The 19,096-nt window shown below is 43.9% G+C and overlaps 1 protein-coding gene across 1 annotated transcript in view; it reads right to left on the minus strand.

Moving 5' to 3' along the window:
* Positions 1-19,096, minus strand: part of LOC308301112 (nesprin-2-like) — a gene marked incomplete at its 5' end in the record, with an annotated part of 93,378 nt that overhangs the window by 9,486 nt on the left and 64,796 nt on the right. Inside the window, 10 exons of the mRNA XM_080745008.1 lie at positions 2,444-2,720; positions 3,450-3,641; positions 4,673-4,810; positions 5,424-5,606; positions 6,529-6,679; positions 7,183-7,373; positions 8,038-8,200; positions 12,980-13,146; positions 16,416-16,574; positions 18,583-18,738. Of these exons, the coding sequence (XP_080601134.1) occupies positions 2,444-2,720; positions 3,450-3,641; positions 4,673-4,810; positions 5,424-5,606; positions 6,529-6,679; positions 7,183-7,373; positions 8,038-8,200; positions 12,980-13,146; positions 16,416-16,574; positions 18,583-18,738 (1,777 nt within the window). The remainder of the gene's footprint in view (positions 1-2,443; positions 2,721-3,449; positions 3,642-4,672; positions 4,811-5,423; positions 5,607-6,528; positions 6,680-7,182; positions 7,374-8,037; positions 8,201-12,979; positions 13,147-16,415; positions 16,575-18,582; positions 18,739-19,096) is intronic.

Consider the following 19,096-nt stretch of genomic DNA (forward strand, 5'->3'; position numbering starts at 1 on the left):
TGCCTGAACCCGACCATACCCAAACCCGACCCGACATTTAGGGTAGGGTAGGGCCTAAAATGTATGCTAGTTAGTCGGGCCGGGCCCGGGCCGGGCCTCAGGCTCAATGAAAGAATAAATAATATATATTTTCTATTATTTATATTACTTTTACTCTGTGATAGTTCTCAAATTCTTCCCGAACCAGACTCTACCCGACCCAACATTTTCGGGCAGGGTAGGGACTAAAATGTATGTTTACTAGTCATAGGCCCAGTTAGGGCCGGGCCTTCATGTTTAGGCCTGTGAGAACTCTACCTCTTTTACCTCCTTTGTTTTGTAGCCCTGATTTGTATCAATTTCACAAAAATACAAAATGAAAAGTGCAGAATTGATCTCTGCGTTTTATCACAATTCATGTGTACATGAACACAACCACCTAAACCATATTGTTCTGTCTTGTCTATACTGTACTGTTCTGTAAATAGCCGATCTCCCTGTCCAATCATGAACTGTCTAGCAATTGAGCAATTTGTGAATTAACAAAGCCTAACAAATCACAAGGCTGTGTACAGTGGTGAAGCCACACTATACTGACTGAATGCTTGTGTTGTGATGGCCTATACCTCATTTGGTCATTTGGACACACATACAGACAGGCCTATTCTAGACTGCTTGGCCCACGGCTACATCATAAAAGAGGTTTACCTTCAAATGGGAGATGAAATTGTGGAGGGGGAAAAAACACATTCAAAGAGTTAAATACAGTAGAAGCTTGGAGAGCGAGTGGCAGAATAGCAGAGCGAGAGACACGAGCAGGACCCAAGTGACTGCATTCTTTTTTGCAATAAGACAACTGTCCACCATAACACTGGAGGAAATTATGGCTTTCCATGCGGCTGAAGAAACCCCAGCATTTACATCCCCGTCCAAGGCAAGAAAAAAACAACAACAACCAGGGAAAAAACAGTATGGAGAAGTTCATCACCACCACAGTGGTTCCAAACCCTTCCTCTGGAGAGTGGAGGAGTGACACAGCTGCAGCCATGAAGCAACACTGAGCCCCTGATAGAGCTGTTTGTAGGCCTGTCACAATTAATACATCGTCGCCAGATTATTTGAGGTAGCCGCCATTATTGTGCATAATCGTCAGAAATAGCCAATCTAAAGCTTTGTGAGCGTGTAGATCAGCAATTTCTGCTATGAAACAAAACAACTAACTCACTAATATGTAAGTACAAAGTAAAAATAAAAGTATATATATATTTTTAGAGTACATTATTTATTTTGATTCGATTTTGATTCAGTTTGTGTTTACAAAGAAATAAATCGTTATCTAGGTTCAAATGTTAAATACAATTATATCATTCATCACAATTATTTCTGGCGGGTTAATCGTCACATTAGATGTCATGATGGTGACAGCCCTAGCTGTTTGTGACTCTGCGTGGAGAGGATAAGGAAGGGTGCGCGTGGCAGTCAGGTGGAGGGAGAGGTTGACTCCTACCCAGAGAGGAGGCTCCCAGGGCTGGGCGCTCTGAGGCTTCCACAAAGTCCTCCTCCTGGCTCTCTGAGCCCTCTCCTTCTGGGAGAGGAGAGAGGAGCGGGACCAGGGTCACGGATGAACATGGAACCACTGGTTGTTTGTGTGTGTGTGTGTGTGTGTGTGTGTGTGTGTGTGTGTGTGTGTGTGTGTGTGCGCACGCGCCATGTGTGTGTGTGTGTGTGTGTGTGTGTGTGTGTGTGTGTGTGCGTGCTTGCCAGGAGGGTCATTTGGGGCAGTGTTTCTCAAACCTTTACATTTCAAGGTCTCCCCTTAAAGGACAACTTTGTTTTTTTTTTTACAACAAGGGTTCATATTTTAGATTGTAATTAGAGAAAAGAAAAGCTGTTAAAATGTTTTAATTTACTGCTTTCTATTGTTTTAGCTATTTTAGCAGTTACAGTTTTAGTTTTAGAGTTACAGACGTGTATAGATCAATTTAGACCCCCATAAAGGAACCCACAAGGTCCCTGGAATCTACTTTGAGAACCACTGATTTGGGGCATCAGGGGATGGCAGTTGCCACCCCCTAGTGTTCACAATTAACCTCAAATTCACTTATTTTATGCATGGGCAACTCTGAATTGTTTTTGCTGATTAATCTGATTTAATTGACACGTGACATGTGTTATAATTTACATACATGTAAGTGTTTTATTGTTTAATGCAATTAATTTTTACCAATTTTGGGCGAACATCTTCAAACATTTTCTCTTTTCGACCCCCAAACAAATACCCATGAATGATGTCTGCTGTCAACATATACTGTATGTCAGACCATTTGATGAGATGTACCCTCTCAGACCCAGAAACACTGATCTAGAGTAGCAAAAACTATAAACTCCATTGCGCGGTGGTGTGGAGGGGCAGTGGCTCCATTGCGCGGTGGTGTGGAGGGGCAGTGGTGGAACATGCTCCTACCTGACAGTGCACTGAAGTAAGAGCCGTCTTCATCCTGCTCGTCCTCGTCGTCCTCGTGTGATGACGACCCGCCCACGTCGCCCGTGTGGTCCCACTCCAGCGGCAGGGACTCCACGCTGGCCGGCGTGCCCGAGCGCTCCAGCGGAGAGGTCAGCAGGTGAATGGGCGTGGCCGGCAGGCTTCCATGGCCCCGCCCCAGCCACGGCCGCCGAATCAGCTCCAAGCTCCCCTCCAGGGACGCGCTACTGCCAAAGAGATCTGGTTCCTCCTTGACCGACTGAGGGCAACAACAGAAATGCAACGGAGTCAATGCTGGCTTGTGTGCGTGAGTTTGTGACTGAGTGAGGGAGAGAAAGTGAGAGAGAAAGAGAGAGAAAGACAGACACACAGCAAGTGTAGGACTATGTGAGCTATATTATTAGGTCTGCAATGCATAAGCTAATGCATGTGTATCTTGCATTATATTCAAATAGACCTTTTAATGTGTGTGTGCAATGCATGCAAGTGTTGCTGCATGCCTGTGTGTTTGTGTCTATATATTTTGTACATTCCTGTGAGCGTGTGTGTGTGTGTGTGTGTGTGAGAGAGAGAGAGAGAGAGAGAGCTCTAACCCAAGGGTCTTCAACAGGGGGTCTGGGACCCCTAAGGGGTCCTCAGAGTTACTGCAGGGGGTCCTCCAAATCTTTGTGTGATAAAAACTTTTTCCTCCTTTTTTATATTAACCACTTGAACCCTAGTGTCCTTATTCTGAGAAACTTAGCCGAAGAGGTTTGGTGTAGAGGGGAAAAAGAGCAGACAGCGTGAAAGGTCAAGTTTATTAAGTATTGACGGTTCAAGTGGTTAAATATCTGAAAACTAAAATTGACATGAATCCAAAATACATTGATGATTGTGCTATAAAATAATGAAACTATATGGAATCTATGACAAGGTTGTGGCGGTCCCTGCTTCATCTCTCTTTCAAATAAGGGGTCCTTGGCCTGAAAACGTTGAAGACTGCTCTAACCTGTGGCTGGCTGAGGCGCTGGTGGAAGCGGACCAGGCGACCGAACACCTCCTGGCAGTAGGAGTGCAGCTCCTCCAGCTCCTCCTCGATGAGGACAGCGTCCAGCGGGCAGCTCCTCTGGATCAGGCCCTCTCCGAACACGATGAGGCCGTCAATACGCTCCGTGTTCAGAGCTATCTCCTTCTGGAAGCCCTGGAGACACAGTAAGAGCACCATGACGCACCGGAGGATGGCATACATATGTGGGCAGTGGTTTCTATTGATTGATTGATTGAAAAATTGGATTATAGTACATTTTCTTATTAATTTTTTTACATTTTTGTCTTAGGAATGCGACAAAAACAAAAAAAAGTCTTTTTGAGGGTGAACTATTCTTTTAAAGCTATACTATGTAACTGTTTTAATAAAACAAATCTTATAATTGTCCTAACTATTAAATCGCTAAAGTTTTAGAACACCCACTCTATTAATTTCAGCCCCAAAAGCCTTTTCTTTACTGAGCCCGTGGCCGTGACCGGGACTGTTTTTCCCGTCAAAATTACGTCATCTGCATCATTCTGTAAACGCGTCTCCCTACCGGCCAATCACAGCGCAGATCATACACTGACGGCCAATCACAGTGCATCTTGCGTCTCTTCAGGAAGTAGCTTGCTTCAACAGCTTTGTTTACGATGGTCTAGAAGTCTAGCCTGTAACTCCCTACGCCGGTCCGCAGAGGGACACGAGAGACCTCTACGGATGCATTGGCGAGGCGGGCGAGGCGGACGCGGTGGTCTGAAGGCCCGGTCCGCGGCGAAAAACGGCCGAAAAAAGCAGACACGACCACGGTTTGCTATACCTCTACTGACCACTAGTTGAGCAACTTACACAGAATAGCTTTAAGTAGAAGTATCAATACCGCAATACAGAAATACTCAGTTAGGTAAAGGTCTGGTACTGTACATGAGTAAAAGTACAAAAGTGTTGGCATCGAAATGTACTCAAGGTACCAGAAGCAGAAAGTACAAATTTTTCAAGTTTTCAAATGTTCAAACATCTTTTGAAAATAGCAGATCTACAAGCTCACACACTGTGTGTGTGTGTGTGTGTGTGTGTGTGTGTGTGTGTGTGTGTGTGTGTGTGTGTGTGTGTGTGTGTGTGTGTGTGTGTGTGTGTGACTGTGTGTGCGTGCGTGCGTGCGTGCGTGCGTGCGTGCGTGCGTGCGTGCATTTCTGTGCACTTACGTTGAGTTGCTGCATTTTGCAGTGGACGTCGCTCTCTGAGAAGTGCTCCACGTTGGTCAGCTTCAGATCCAGCTCTGTTAGCCACACCAACATGCTCTCTCTGGTGCCCTCAAAGTCCTCCCTCTGGCTGGTGAAATGCTGAGAGGAGAAGGAAACCATATCGTCACTGTCGGGCAGAAACCTTGTATCTCCAAGTTTTGAATTTGTACGTTTTTTCGCGAAGCCCTGCTTCATAAGACAAGGCCGTCGCACAAAAGTAATGAAAACAGCAGATCTACAAGCACACACGTTGTGTGCTTGTAGAGAGGCTGTTTTCACTAGTTTAGTTCATTTTTTTAAATGATAAAAACGAACGTTTTTGGACATACAAAGTTTCCACCCGACAACGACGATATGCATGATGAAACAAAACAGATCACAATTATTACAACAAGCACCTGTTTCAAGGGACAATATGTTCCACATCAAACTAATTAAGTATACAGGGTGTTGAGTGACAACAAATAAACAGGCATACATTGAAGAAAAACAACACAGTGAGATCTCAGTGTTAAGGGCTGTCCATATACTGTCTCTGACCACCAAACTTTTTGTCAGAGAGTTCCTACTTTCCGAACTCTAATTCGGGGTAATGCTTTTCAGAAGTTGCGAGTGACGTCAAAAAGTTTGGTGGTCGGAGACAGTATGGAAAATCTATCTATTTGTCACTCTCAGAGTTAAATCAACACTCAAATCAAACTGAGCCCATTACCTTGAGCCTGCGGAGGACAGCTGCCACTCTGCGGTGCAGGGTGTCCCAGCGCCGGTTGCCCTGGTGGACCATGGCTTTGAGCTGGCTGGCCCGGTCCGTACGGTTCTCCACGGTCAGCCGGCGGTACTGAGTGTTGACCAGCTCCAGCTGGGTCAGACGCTCATGAACCTGCCTCTGGAAACCCTGAGAGGGACAGCCAGGAACAATGGATGGATGCTTCTAAACCAGAGGTCTTCAACAGGGGGTCCGGGACCCCTAGGGGGTCCTCAGAGTTACTACAGGGGGTCAGCCAAATCTATGTGTGATCATGTTTGATCTCTTGAACCCTAGCATCCCTATTCTTAGCAGATCTACAAGCTCACAACGCCTCGCAGGGCAAGGCGTTGTGAGCTTGTAGATTAGCTATTTTTTTGGCACAGAGGTTTGGTGTAGAGGAAAAAGAAGAGCAGACTAATAGGTATTGACAATTCAAGTGGTTAAATATTATGAAAATACACATTAATCCAACCTACACAGTGCTGTCAAGTCTAAACTGTTTAAGAAATAATCTATGTACATCTGCAACACAATTTTATACGATATGTAGTGGGGACTGGGGGTCCCTGCTTCATCTCTTTCAGAGCTAAGGGGTCCTTGGCCTGAAAATGTTGAAGACCCCTGTTCTAAAACATGAACAAGCTTGATTCAGAATGTTTGCATTTGTCTTGCCTGTCACTAAATGTGATAAAGTTTTACATTTAATTTAAATTTTAACAGTTTTTTCTGCCTTTATTGATAGTATACAGTAGGTAGTAAATTGAAATGGGGATAGAGAGACGGGGAGTGACATGCAGCAAAGATATTCGGGATCGGGATACAGCCTAGGTGCCCAGACCACTATACGCCAGTGGTCCGGGCCAATTTTAACACTTTCAGTGCAAATATCAAATTCAAACCTCAGTCATATTTGATTAACTAAAAAGTATCTCTGAACAAACGTCATCACATCCATTTTGGATTGACGCCACCCGTGTCCGCCACAGCAAAGTTCAATACAGCAGGTTTATTTGTGATGCATTCGTGTTGATGTGTGCGTGGCTGCGTGCTTGACCACTCTACAACCAACCTCAAACTTCTTCAGCTCCTCCTTGGCCACAGTGTAGAGGACATCTGCAGAGTTGGGGTTGGCAGCTGTGCGCTCTGCCATTTTGAGCCAGTCCTCAAAGCGAGAGTAGTCATCCAGGAACTTGCACCACATTCTCCATGTCTCCTCAATCCTGCAATGTGTAATAATAATGAATATACGGTATACCTATCACCTCTGACAAAAAGAACCATCTATTGCTTTATTTATTTAAAAACTAATGTGTCACATTTAAAACAAATATGATAGCATCTTCAAAACGAATGTGTCACATCGCAACTCATTGTGAGCTTGCTATTTCTTTGCTTGTTTTTTTTTTTTTTTTCTACTTTCAAAATATTTGTACTGTATACATTTGAATACTTGAAATGGGACATTCTGCATAATGAGTACTTCTACTTTGGTACTTAAAGTACATTTTGATGCCAATACTTATGTACTTTTACTCAAGTAAATTCTTAATTCCCTGTAAGGGCACGGTCACATGTGGTTGCCAGTGCCAGCTGATAAGTGGACACTTTTCCACCACTGTGTGTGTGTGTGTGTGTGTGTGTGTGTGTGTGTGTGTGTGTGTGTGTGTGTGTGTGTGTGTGTGCGTGTGTGTGTATGAGAGAGAGAGAGAGGGCTTCCCCCAACCTGAGTCTCCTGTCCAGGGCCATGGTGCAGATGGCTCTCCAGCGCTGGTCCAGGCTGCGGCTGGTCTCCTGCAGGGAGTCCCCCTCCGTCTCCGTCCCCCCGGCCGCGTCCTCGTCCCTCAGCAGGACATCACAGAGACTCAGCACGGAGGCCACGCCCTCCGTGTGCTGCTCAATGTCCCTCTGCAGCTCCTGGACGGACAGACAGACAGACATGGAGTCAGAGTCCACCACACCAGCAGACAGACAGACAGACAGACAGACAGAAGGCTGATGAGAGAGGTATGGTATGATGGGGTGATCCCCCCAAAAACACAAAGGACAGACATAGATATACATTATTAATATAGAGGGTGGGATATGGAAGGAGGGGGGCAAAGAAAGAAAGAAAGGAAAGAAAGAAAGAAAGAAAGAAAGACTTACAAAAATGAAGACACATTTGGACTAAAAGGATAACACAAGTCCTGTTTCCATTGTCCTATGTATTTAGTTCATCAACAAAGGAAAAGAGTGAAAGAATCATACTGTACTGTACTGTACTAATCAAGTTGTAAAAGACAATATTGAAGATGCATCTACAAACCCAAAGATCGTAAGGTAATAACACAGTAGGACACACATTTAAAGCACACAAAAACACGCACACTTTTATAGTTATGATTAGTATTTTATTTTCACTTTAGTTTGTTTTACTGAAGGTAGGTATTTGTAAATGAAGATTTTTTTTTTCTAATGAAATTAGAAAAAAATATGTTTGAAAATATGAAAATATGTTTTTCATTTGACGATAGGTTCCCAGATCGTGCAGCAGCTAATGGGGATCCTAATAAACTCTATACTGTACCAGTTAGTGTACCTGCTGTTCAGCCAGCCTCCTCTGGATCTCTCCGTGGTGACAGACGCTGTAGGTGATTGGTCGGGACAGCTCCGCCTCCACCCGGGACAGCCAGCATCGCAGGTTACTCATGTTCTTATCCAGCTGCTGCACCGTCACCAGAGTGTCCTTCAACTTCCTCACCCTGCGCACGCACGCACGCACGCGCACACGCACGCGCACGCGCACACGCACACACACACACACACACACACACACACACACACACACACACACACACACACTGAAATGTCAATTAGTGAACAATGACAGGAACACATACATGAACCTCCCCTGGCATGTAGTCTCGCGTAGCCAGACAACTATTGTAGCATTTGAAAATTGTGTGAGGCAACAGTCTGCTCACACAAGACTACCTGGCATGTAATTCAACATGAAATAAGAGAAATTGGCACACACACACACACACACACACACACACACACACACACACACACACACACACACACACACACACACACACACACACACACACACACACACACACACACACACACACACACACACACACACACACACACACACACACACACCGCTTCAACAACAGACTATACCAACTCTACAGAATGTCAGTAAAGTATCCCGCTCCTTCCGAGTCCACTGTAAGCTTCAGGATTATTATAGATAACCAAAACTAAAGAAATAACAAAAACTAGAATTGGACATTTTAGTTAACCAAAAAATATCTTGAACTGTTTTGTGTATTCAGTCTTTATTTAAAAAAAAATCAAAAATAGCAGATCTATAAGCACACATGCGTCACATCTTGACATGTTTAGCTTATGTTCTGCTATTTGTGCCTATTTGTCTGACCTTGTTTGATCTTACCCCTGACTAATCCATATTACAATACAAAAATAAATCTAACCCTTTAAAACTAAAACTAGCAAGCCCAAGCCAAAACTTAACTGTAATTATAAACAAAAAGTTAAAACAAAATTAAAATAAATGAAAAACTATAACAATGTTGGTAAGCTGAAGCTCCTACTGCACCTATTTCCTACCACAGAAACCTCCCAGGTGTCTCAGTGTTAGGACGGTGCAGCTGGACAATGTTCCCCACAAAGCCCCCTCCCCTGCCGCCGGCACTGTCATGGCAACGCACAGGGCCAATGGAAGCTTTATCTACAGCTGTTGTTTGGAGTAGAATGGCTGAAGTGTGCCCTTGTGCCGGAGACTGAGCTAATTTTCGTTTTCTGGTTAAGAGGGAGAAACTGTCTGGAAAATAATAGAGGTAATAAAATAGGTGCGTACTGTGGGTCTCTATAGGCCTATGGGTGTTTGACAGATAGAGCGAAGAAAGAGCGAGACCTAGTGAAAGGTACAGTAGTATTAGCAGTAAGCAGTAGTAAGTAGTTTCAAGGACAAAATAACAAACTAGAACAGCACGCACTGTATTGCACAGTACACGTCATGCGGTATGTGTGTGTGTGTGTGTGTGTGTGTGTGTGTGTGTGTGTGTGTGTGTGTGTGTGTGTGTGTGTGTGTGTGTGTGTGTGTGTGTGTGTGTGTGTGTGTGTGTGTGTGCGCGTGTGCGTGTGCGCAAGCGTGCATAGCATTTATAAAGATTTTTTTTTTTACATTCATTTAAAAATCTCTCTCATCTCCCACTCTCTCTGTTTCTTTCTCTCCCACCCCTTTCCCCATCCTCTCCTCCCCACCTCTGACAGCCTAACAAAGCCTATACAGTAGGAAAAGTGGGGCCCCAACAAAGACAAAGCCTGGCCAGGGAGCCCCCCGCTAAGCAAGGGGACAGGATGGAGGAGAAGAGCGAACTGAATACAGCTGGGGAGGATAGGTGAGGATAAGGGACGAGCTGAAATATACAGCCGGCACAGCAGGAGGGCTAACAAAGTTGCTCGGATACGGAGCTTGATGAAGGGCACGTGCGTTAACACTCAAATACCTGGAACGCCCCCGAGTCGCGTTAGATATTAACCACTTTAACCACTATTTTATGCCTTAACCATTGAAAAATAGCAGATATACAAGCTCACAGCGCGGCACCGAGTGCCGCGCTGCGAGCTTGTAGATCTGCTATTTTTGAAAAAACGTGAAAATGTTTGCAAGTCTTTGAATATCTTTGACCCGATCTTTGACCCGACTTCTAAATCCTTCCTCAGTGGTTCTCAAACTTTTTCATGTCAACGACCCCCAAAATTACAGGTATTTAGCCACGGACCCCCAGCTCAAAATATGTTGTTCCAGGGACCCCCCAGAAGCAAATATTTGAGTTACAAATGTTCGCTTTTAAATAGATATATTCAAAGACTTGCAAAGAAAAATCATGATTTTTCAAAAATAGCAGATCTACAAGCTCGCAGCGCGGCACTCGGTGCCGCGCTGTGAGCTTGTATATCTGCTATTTTTCAATGGTTAAAGCAGTCAATAATCCTAGGCCTAAGTGCGTTAAGACCACTGACAGCATATGAACAAGTCAGGACTCAAGCCAGCAGTACTGATTGAATGCAGTGCAAGTGTAAGACAAAACAAATTGTGACTCCTGTTTGTTCCATATTCCGTCTATACATTCTATAGCATGTACTCCAAGTTTCAACCCAAGCGCCTAGCAATGGACAGATTCAACCCACGTTGACTAGATTACACGCACGCGCGCGCGCACACACATACACACACACGGTTGGTTCTACAGAAAGAAGGCAGTTTCAAATGACTATAACTTGGCTGCACAGAAAGGTGCTCTCGCCAAGGGGCTCATAAGTCTGTCTTCTCTTCCTTTCCTCAATGTGCGTTTTGGTGTTCCTATACGACAGCTGGTGTCAGAGCGTGGGTGCAGGGGTCTTTACACATTAAAGTGCTGCTGGCAAACAGAAAAGATCAGAAAGAAAAGGCTTGTCTTTTTGCTCAGGATGGGGATTAGGGTGGTCATTCTGCATCAGCTTACAGTTTGCCAGAAACTGCTGTACATTAATGGAGGCGGTGGCTGGTGGGGTTTCTTTAAATAATGCTTTAAATAATACTGTTGGTGCAAGATTCTGTTCATGCACGACAATGCGTGAGCAATTTGAATGTTAATTTAAATATACAGTATATCTACTATATAAACTGACAATAGCCACACAAAAACTAAACAAAACCAAAACAATATGCTCTTTGTCCCACTAGTCCTAAAACCAATTCATTTTAATGGTAGCCTATCCTTCTGTTAAACTTGTTTTATGTTTCCAAAGATCCTTAAAATAAAACTCAGGATCATGCAGCTTGACTTGATTCCACAAATCCTCCTCTCTCTCTCTCTCTCTCTCCCTCTCTCTCCCTCTCTCTCTCTCTCTCTCACGCGTGCGTGCGTGCATGGCACATATTACGCAAGGCACATATTACTCAAGTCTTAATTAATATTAACCGGCTGAGCTACCAGGCACCCCAATAAAACCATTTCTGATGAATTGGCACCACAGTTGCTAGACAACAGCAGCACACCAGACACCAATGCCAACCAAGGTATATGCATGGGTAGCATAGTGGCAGACTGCTCTCCATACCAACACACCCACTCACCCAGTCCTCTGCTCAGGACACTGAAGATGGGGGTTGAACATGGGCTTTAAGGGCCATATGGTACAGTCTGAGACTCTATTGCAGCTTTGGATGGTGGGCAAAGGGATGGAGGGGAGGGATATACTGTAGGGTACCATCAAAACCCATGACCATCTGTCTGAATGGGGGTCAAAGTGCTAATAGTATATCATGGTGGTAAGTTAACTTACAGTCTGTACATTCAGTACAGACTAGTTGTATTGTATGGCAGCTGTGGGACTAGGCTCGGCAACAGCAGGTCAATAGGCTAAAGCATAATTACTACGATTCAGTGATGCATTCCAAACTGCGTGAGAACAACACATACGTACACACACATGCATAGGCGCATTCACACACATGCTACCGCAGACATATTATTATGCATCTTAATAGTTTTATATAGTAGTGTGCAGCGCAAACACTGCTGTCTGCTTCAAGCACACACACACACACACACACACACACACACACACACACACACACACACACACACACACACACACACACACACACACACACACACACACACACACACACACACACACACACACACACACACACACACACACACACACACACACACACACACACACACACACACTACGGTACTTCAATAGCCAAAGCTCTTATGTGTATTTTGTATTCTTGTGCATTAGCTATTAAAGGCTTTAATACTCTTGGCTTACTCCTGTTTTTCCCCACAAGAGTGCCTTTCAAAGACTATTATTCCTATTTCTTTTATACGCTTCAGCTCAGGATTAACCACAACCATTTATTCAAATTAACTATTTACCATTTATTGCAATGATATTGCGTTTAGTTTGGCGGTTTAGCTCAGCTAAATCTCCCTGCTCTTTAATGGTTAATGATGGTTTTCTAATTGTGCTGAGCTGGGAGAAAATAGAAGATAAGATAAATGTTATGTCCACACTTGTATACTCATAATAAACTATAATAAAATATTGCTTCAATCTATTCGTGAGTTATCTGACTGAACCACAGGAGGCCGGGGAGGTGGAGGGATTGTTTAACCCTTACAGCTGCACAACAGTAGTGACAGCTAAACACATATAGGATGAACATGGAATAGACTCAATAGAGGACTGCTTAACTGCACTGTGGGTAAGAGGGTGTATGAGAATTAGCTTGTAGCGAATGAGAATGAACGTGAGGTGACAGACTGCACTGGGAGTGGGAGTGTGAATGAATTAACTTAATGAATTAATTAATTAGCGAATGAATGAAGGGGGGTCCGGGGTAGATAGCAAGAACACATCCTGCCTTCCACATTATTATAAAAGAGCTTTCGCAGGCTCAATTTAAGCCCAGCAGGACCTGCTCAGCAGCTAGTATGTAGTCTCACCTGGCCTCTATGTGCTGGAAGAGGTTGTTCCAGCGCTGATTCACCTCCTGCAGAGTGCCACGGACCTGCCTCTGCTTGGTCTCGTCGCTGGCCAACAGCAGCTGCTCTCCAAGCTGCTTCAAGTGGGTCTTGTTCTCACTGAACAAGTTGATCTCCTCCATACAGTCCTGTGTAAAAAGAGGCACTATTATTAGGGCTGCGTTCATTTATGCATGGATGTGGACTGTGGGGGTGATGGCGAGCGCACTCCACTTCAGACCATGTTTTGAACAGACCATCGTGGAGTGAGCCAGGAACATAATTTTAAACAATTCTAGGCAGTGTTGAATTAGTCTTGGGTCGCGAGCCCCCGCCGCCCCATATCTTTTCTGAGCAGGGGTCTCGCCTCTCACGCAAACGGACATGCACTGATCCCAAAAAAAAGTTCACACCTCGCCAACGCTTTTAGTGTCACAACAGGGTGTTTTAACAAAGAAACAAGCCTATATGCATATCAATAGACCTGTATAGTAGGTGCTAAGCGACGTCCGCGGGACGTCTCTAGATAAGCGACCCCCCGAAAACATTGAATCACCAACGCACCACTGATTCTAAGCATGTCATAATAGGCGAACATTCAGCAAAAAAAATAGACAAACATCGGTAGAAATAGGTGAACATTCGAAGAAAAAAAAGGTGATATACAAGCGCTCTTCACATTGTGTTGCAACGCGTTGTAGGCTTGTACTGTAGAACAGCTATTTTGGCTATTTGATGTACTACATGTACTCCCCTTGATTTGTAGACCTATAACATTTAAATGAAAGGATAAAAAGAATGCATCTTGAATTTTACAAGGACCAAACAAAATATGTAATTTATTGTGCACATAATCATTCTGATGTCAAAGAACTGTAAACTGTTATGCGTTAAGTAATTAGGACTTAGGAGATTGAATTAGTCGTTGCAGTGTAAATCATCTGGAAGACGTTCAGACATATTCCTAAACCAGTCAGTGTATTAATAATGTTTTTGTATGTTGTGCAATCGTCACTCATTTAATTAAATACATACAACTATGGGACAGTGGTTTACACATTTTTAACAGGGGTTAGATTCTATTTCATAAAAAGGAGGTGAACGAAAAGCAGATCCTAGTTCAAAACAGACAGGATTTCAACGTATTAAAAAAAGCCTCTCCCATTCACTGTTCCACATCTCTCTCTTCAGCATCCTGTGCACCTGTTTTGCTTCTGGCAAAGGTAATTGGCTGCTACTTTGTCCATAATCACCAGGAAGGGTTTTGGGTGCAAACAGAGTTAACACAGTGCAAGTTATTGTCAGGTGCCTGGGCTACCATTATTTGCTCATCTCATCTCAGCAGCTAAAATGATCGCACATTGTCCCAACCATTCATTAACTTGGTTGATGATGGTTCATGATGAAATGCAACAGACAACAAAAGGCCGTCTGTAAATGAAAAGACAATTGCTTTGTTTGAACACAGCGAGGTGGCAGGATTCCAGCCAACCACTCTTGCTTGTGATTTGAAGCATGTTTGTGCAGGTGGTATTTGTGCCCCAATTCATTAGACTAATTGCGGCAGTGCGTGCATTTTCATTTTGGAATGTATTGTATAAAGTATGTTACTACCCTCTGAGTATACTTTCAACTTACAATAATGTATTACTGGTAAGGCGCCTCAGGGCGACAAGTGACAGAGGTCACGCCATGTCTCGGCCGTCTGGCCAGTGATGTATATCGGATCCAGTTACCCATATATGGAGACTCCATATGGAGACTCCTGGTATCCATATATGGAGATCCATGTACTGTATAGGGAGATATGCTCTGAGACCCCAAACATGCTTACTCAGTTATTCGTAATGTGAAAATCCTATGACGTCTATCACATCTGACATCATACATACAATCCCTTTTATGCCCATACATGGAGATCCCCGTCTGAACGTGCCACACATATGGGCTGTCTTCCTCCATATATGGGCATTCCCATATTAAGTCATGTTAGATATGGGCTTAATATTGATGACATTGGTCATGCCCAAGCCTGGTGGACTATTGGAGATATTTTTTCGAGGTAATTTCGGAAATAATAGGACTAAATGTGGATCCATCACCTCGTATTGCCATTTTTGGTGTCCCTGAAGAGGGAACCAGAATAAACACTAGACAAAGAAACATAATCTTATTTGCCTCTTTAATCGCTCGTCGTCGAATCCTCCTTATGTGGAAAAACCGTCTACCGCCTTCAAACACTTCTTGGCTGCAGGACCTGATGTCATTTTTGAAACTAGAAAAAATTAAATTTGCAGTCCGGGGTTTTTTAGGAAACTTTTATACACATTGGCAACCTCTTATCTCCTACTTCGGCAGCCTTCAAAATATCTCCTTGGAGTAACGATTAATATATTTTTTACTGTCATCCCACTTGAACCAAAGGTGTGAACTACAAATTATCATTTTATTTTGGATCTCAACACATAAAGCGCCACTCGAGGTTGAGTTAACATGCTGGTTTCTTTACTTCCTTTACTCTCTCTAATTTCTCTTAACTCTTTTCTTTTCTCTTGTTTCTTATCTTTCCTCTTTCTCTTTCTCTTTCTCTCTTTAGCTTCGGGGGGTAGGGGTATAGAGTAGCTGGGGAAAAGGGGAAATAAAAAAAGAAAAACCACAAAGAAGGCACCAACCTTACTTGAAGAACAATTCAAGATTTTTAAGAAATGAACATACTTACTCGCTCAGTGTGATTTATTGCACAAATGTCGAAGATACAATGTAATGTATGCATGGTATGTGAATTGATGGCTTTGTGAGAAATTTGTGGAATAAAATTTATATAAAAAAAAATATATATATATTGATGACATCAGGGATCTCCATATATGGGCATAAAACCAATTCTGTTAGAGTGGTTCCCATGACATCACAACATACAAACCCTTTTATGCCCGTACATGGAGATCAGTATCTGAACCAGCCACACAGATATGGGCTGTCTTCCTCCATATATGGGCATTCCCAATTTTCCCATATGAAGTCTTGTTAGATATGGGTTTAATATTGATGACATCAGGGATCTCCATGTATGGGCATAAAAGGGATTCTGTTAGAGTGGTTTGACATCACAGTGATGTCAGAGCGGCAAACCCATAGACCGCAAAAAAGTGAACACGTCCAGATAGACAGACAGAGTCAGCATGTGCCGTTTCACATACTAAACTGCGCAATTAATCTGCTTAGATTACAGTATATTATTATACTAGCCTATAGTCTATAGTGTACCTTGTATATTGTACATACCCTATTCCTTTACTTAAATAGTTATAATACATTCCAATAACTTATTGTTTTCAATGCAATGGTCATCAATGTCCATACATGAACAAATGTGTCCGCGGCACATGGGTTAAAGAGTTAACGTTGGTTCCGTTACCTTCTTGAGTTTCTCCACCATCTCCTCGATACTGAGGTCTCCACTGTGGGACACCTTTCTCTCTATCTGCATGAGCCAGTCACACAGTTCCCTGTTCTTATCATTGAAGATGGTCCAGGCATTGAGGCGGTCAGCAATTTCCTGCCTGCGCACGGACACCTGAGGAAGAAGGAGAAAGTGAGGGAATAATGTATGCCGTCATCTACATACTGTACATAAACATCAACCACCTCACCTACTTTGATAGCTCAATGGCTGAGTGGTTAAGGGTTCCTGAGCCCGACAGACATTTACTGTATATCACTCCCTGAATCGTTCCCTTCTCCTGTTAATCTACACTCTATCGAAATAAAGGCCCCCCAAATTATCTTAAAAACAAAACAAAATGCTCTTTATTCACGCTCATTGTATAGCACGCTTTTCGCAGAGAAACAAATACAAACAAAGTGGATTCCATGAATAAAGTATTTTCTTCCATCACGGCAGAGAGAGATGAGATACAATTGTTTTGGATCCCAACAGCTTCCCCATTTAATCCATGGCTGCTAATTTAATCCCCGTAATTTTCCTAATGACATCTTAATGTCCCATTACACAGTTAGGGGGTCGTGACTGGCTGGCGATCCTCTTTGACTCCCAGACCGCATTGAGTTTTGTTTTTGGGCTACCATGTTTAACTGCTCCCGGGCACTTGTACTTTTTTCATGGGCCCTGGCCTGTTAAAGAGCTAAACACGACACAGGGCATGTTGGATTCTGGAGTATTTGGGTTCCATTGTGCTGTGCTCTGGCCCTGGGGGGGACTTGTCCCTCCCTCACAACAATAGAGCCTGTCCGCCGGACCCCTTCAGCCCGGCCAAGCCATCTGTTCCTCGGAGCGATCCGGCTGACTGTCCCCCACCTGCAACCTGTTAAACTAAACAGGGAGCACAATGCTGTGGTTCAAATCCATGTCCTATGGCCAGGGTGCCATCAGGCAGCAGTGGAATATCTCATGTTTCACTCTAATCATTAGAGTCTAATGAGTGGAGTTAATGATTAGCTTGGTGCTCTCATCAGTCCAAAGGACTTGAGGCGAAAACGCATTGTCTACCAATTTTCCGGCTCTATAATAAGCAATATCTGAATTGGTTGGGTTGGTCTGTAATAACAATGTTTTGTATTACCTCCTAACCCATAAGGTTGGTTGGGTTTAAAGTATATTGAATATCAAGTAAGTTGTTTGAGAACTGTGTTCACTTCAACTAGTTCCAAAAAGAGGAACAGGTGGGAGCTTTCACTGCAAACGAGGCTCCTGCCAACAAATCATCACAAGATGCAATCAACCACAAATACGCTAACAAACATGTCATGGCCGTTCCTCTGCAAAGAACAAGCATGTGTTTGTACTGTATTTAAAAGCTGAAAGACTTAACTGTAGTACAGCTGACTGAAGTTTCTCTTGACTGAGGAACCAGCATTCAAGACTTAGAGGGGATGTTTAGGGTATACAGGAAAAAAACATCCTTTCCCTTCATAGGCTGAAGAATCAGTAGAGAACCTCGAGTCTAAACGCACCATACAGTCGCTTTAAAAGGTTGTTGTGTGGCAGCGGCACCTCAGTTGCATAAAATGCTTTACATAAAATCACATCACTGCTCCCTGACAATTATCCCTGACATTATGACTACCGGTAAATGCCCAACTTCTTCCATGCAGCACAGAGGTAGCTCAGATCTATCCCACAAAATGTCAAATTCACAGTGGAAATGTCAAGCAATTCTAAATGTTGTCATTTTAACCAACTAAACTAATAACTAATGTAATATCTGGGAGAAACCTAAATTACACTTGTCTAGCTACTATGCTAGACTATTTTCAGATAGGAGGTGTGTGTGTGTGTGTGTGTGTGTGTGTGTGTGTGTGTGTGTGTGTGTGTGTGTGTGTGTGTGTGTGTGTGTGTGTGTGTGTGTGTGTGTGTGTGTCCAGCCAAGGACAAGGTTTTGTGCTACTGACCATGCCAAATTGAGTTAGGAAGTTTTCCCTCCTTATCTCTCACTCTCTCTCTCTCTCTCTGTCTGTCTCTATGTTTCTTGGTCTCGGTCTCTCTCTCTCTCTCTCTCAGGCTCTCTCTCAGTCTCTCTCTCAGTCTCTCTCTCTCTCTCTCTCTCAGTCTCTCTCTCTCTCACCTTCATGCAGAGTTCTTCCCACTGACAGTGGAGTTGCTCCAGCTGTTGCTCCAGCAGAGCCGTGTCCCCGGCCGCCACGTACTGGGACAGGTCCATCCTCATGGTGGCGAGCTCCCTGAGACCACTGGCCAAATGCTCCAGAGAAAGCTCCTTCTCCTGCATAACACCCACACCCACCCACCCACACACACACACACACACACACACACACACACACACACACACACACACACACACACACACACACACACACACACACACACACACACACACACACACACACACACACACACACACACACACACGGTCAGACACCCCACAGACACATTGATAGGTTGTGTACCCCCTTCTCTAGCTCTCTCGCTCTCCCTCTCTCTCTCTCTTTCTCTCTCTCTCTGTGGTCAGAGGGATTAAATCGCTGTTGACAGGGGAGGGGGAGGGTAAGGGGGGTAGAGAAGGGGGTGGGGAGTGAAAGGAAGGGGCAAAGGACGAGGGAAAGGGGGTAAAAAAAAGG

The sequence above is a fragment of the Nannobrachium achirus genome (assembly GCF_963921795.1).
Source record: "Nannobrachium achirus genome assembly, chromosome: 16".
NCBI classification, from domain to species: domain Eukaryota; kingdom Metazoa; phylum Chordata; class Actinopteri; order Myctophiformes; family Myctophidae; genus Nannobrachium; species Nannobrachium achirus.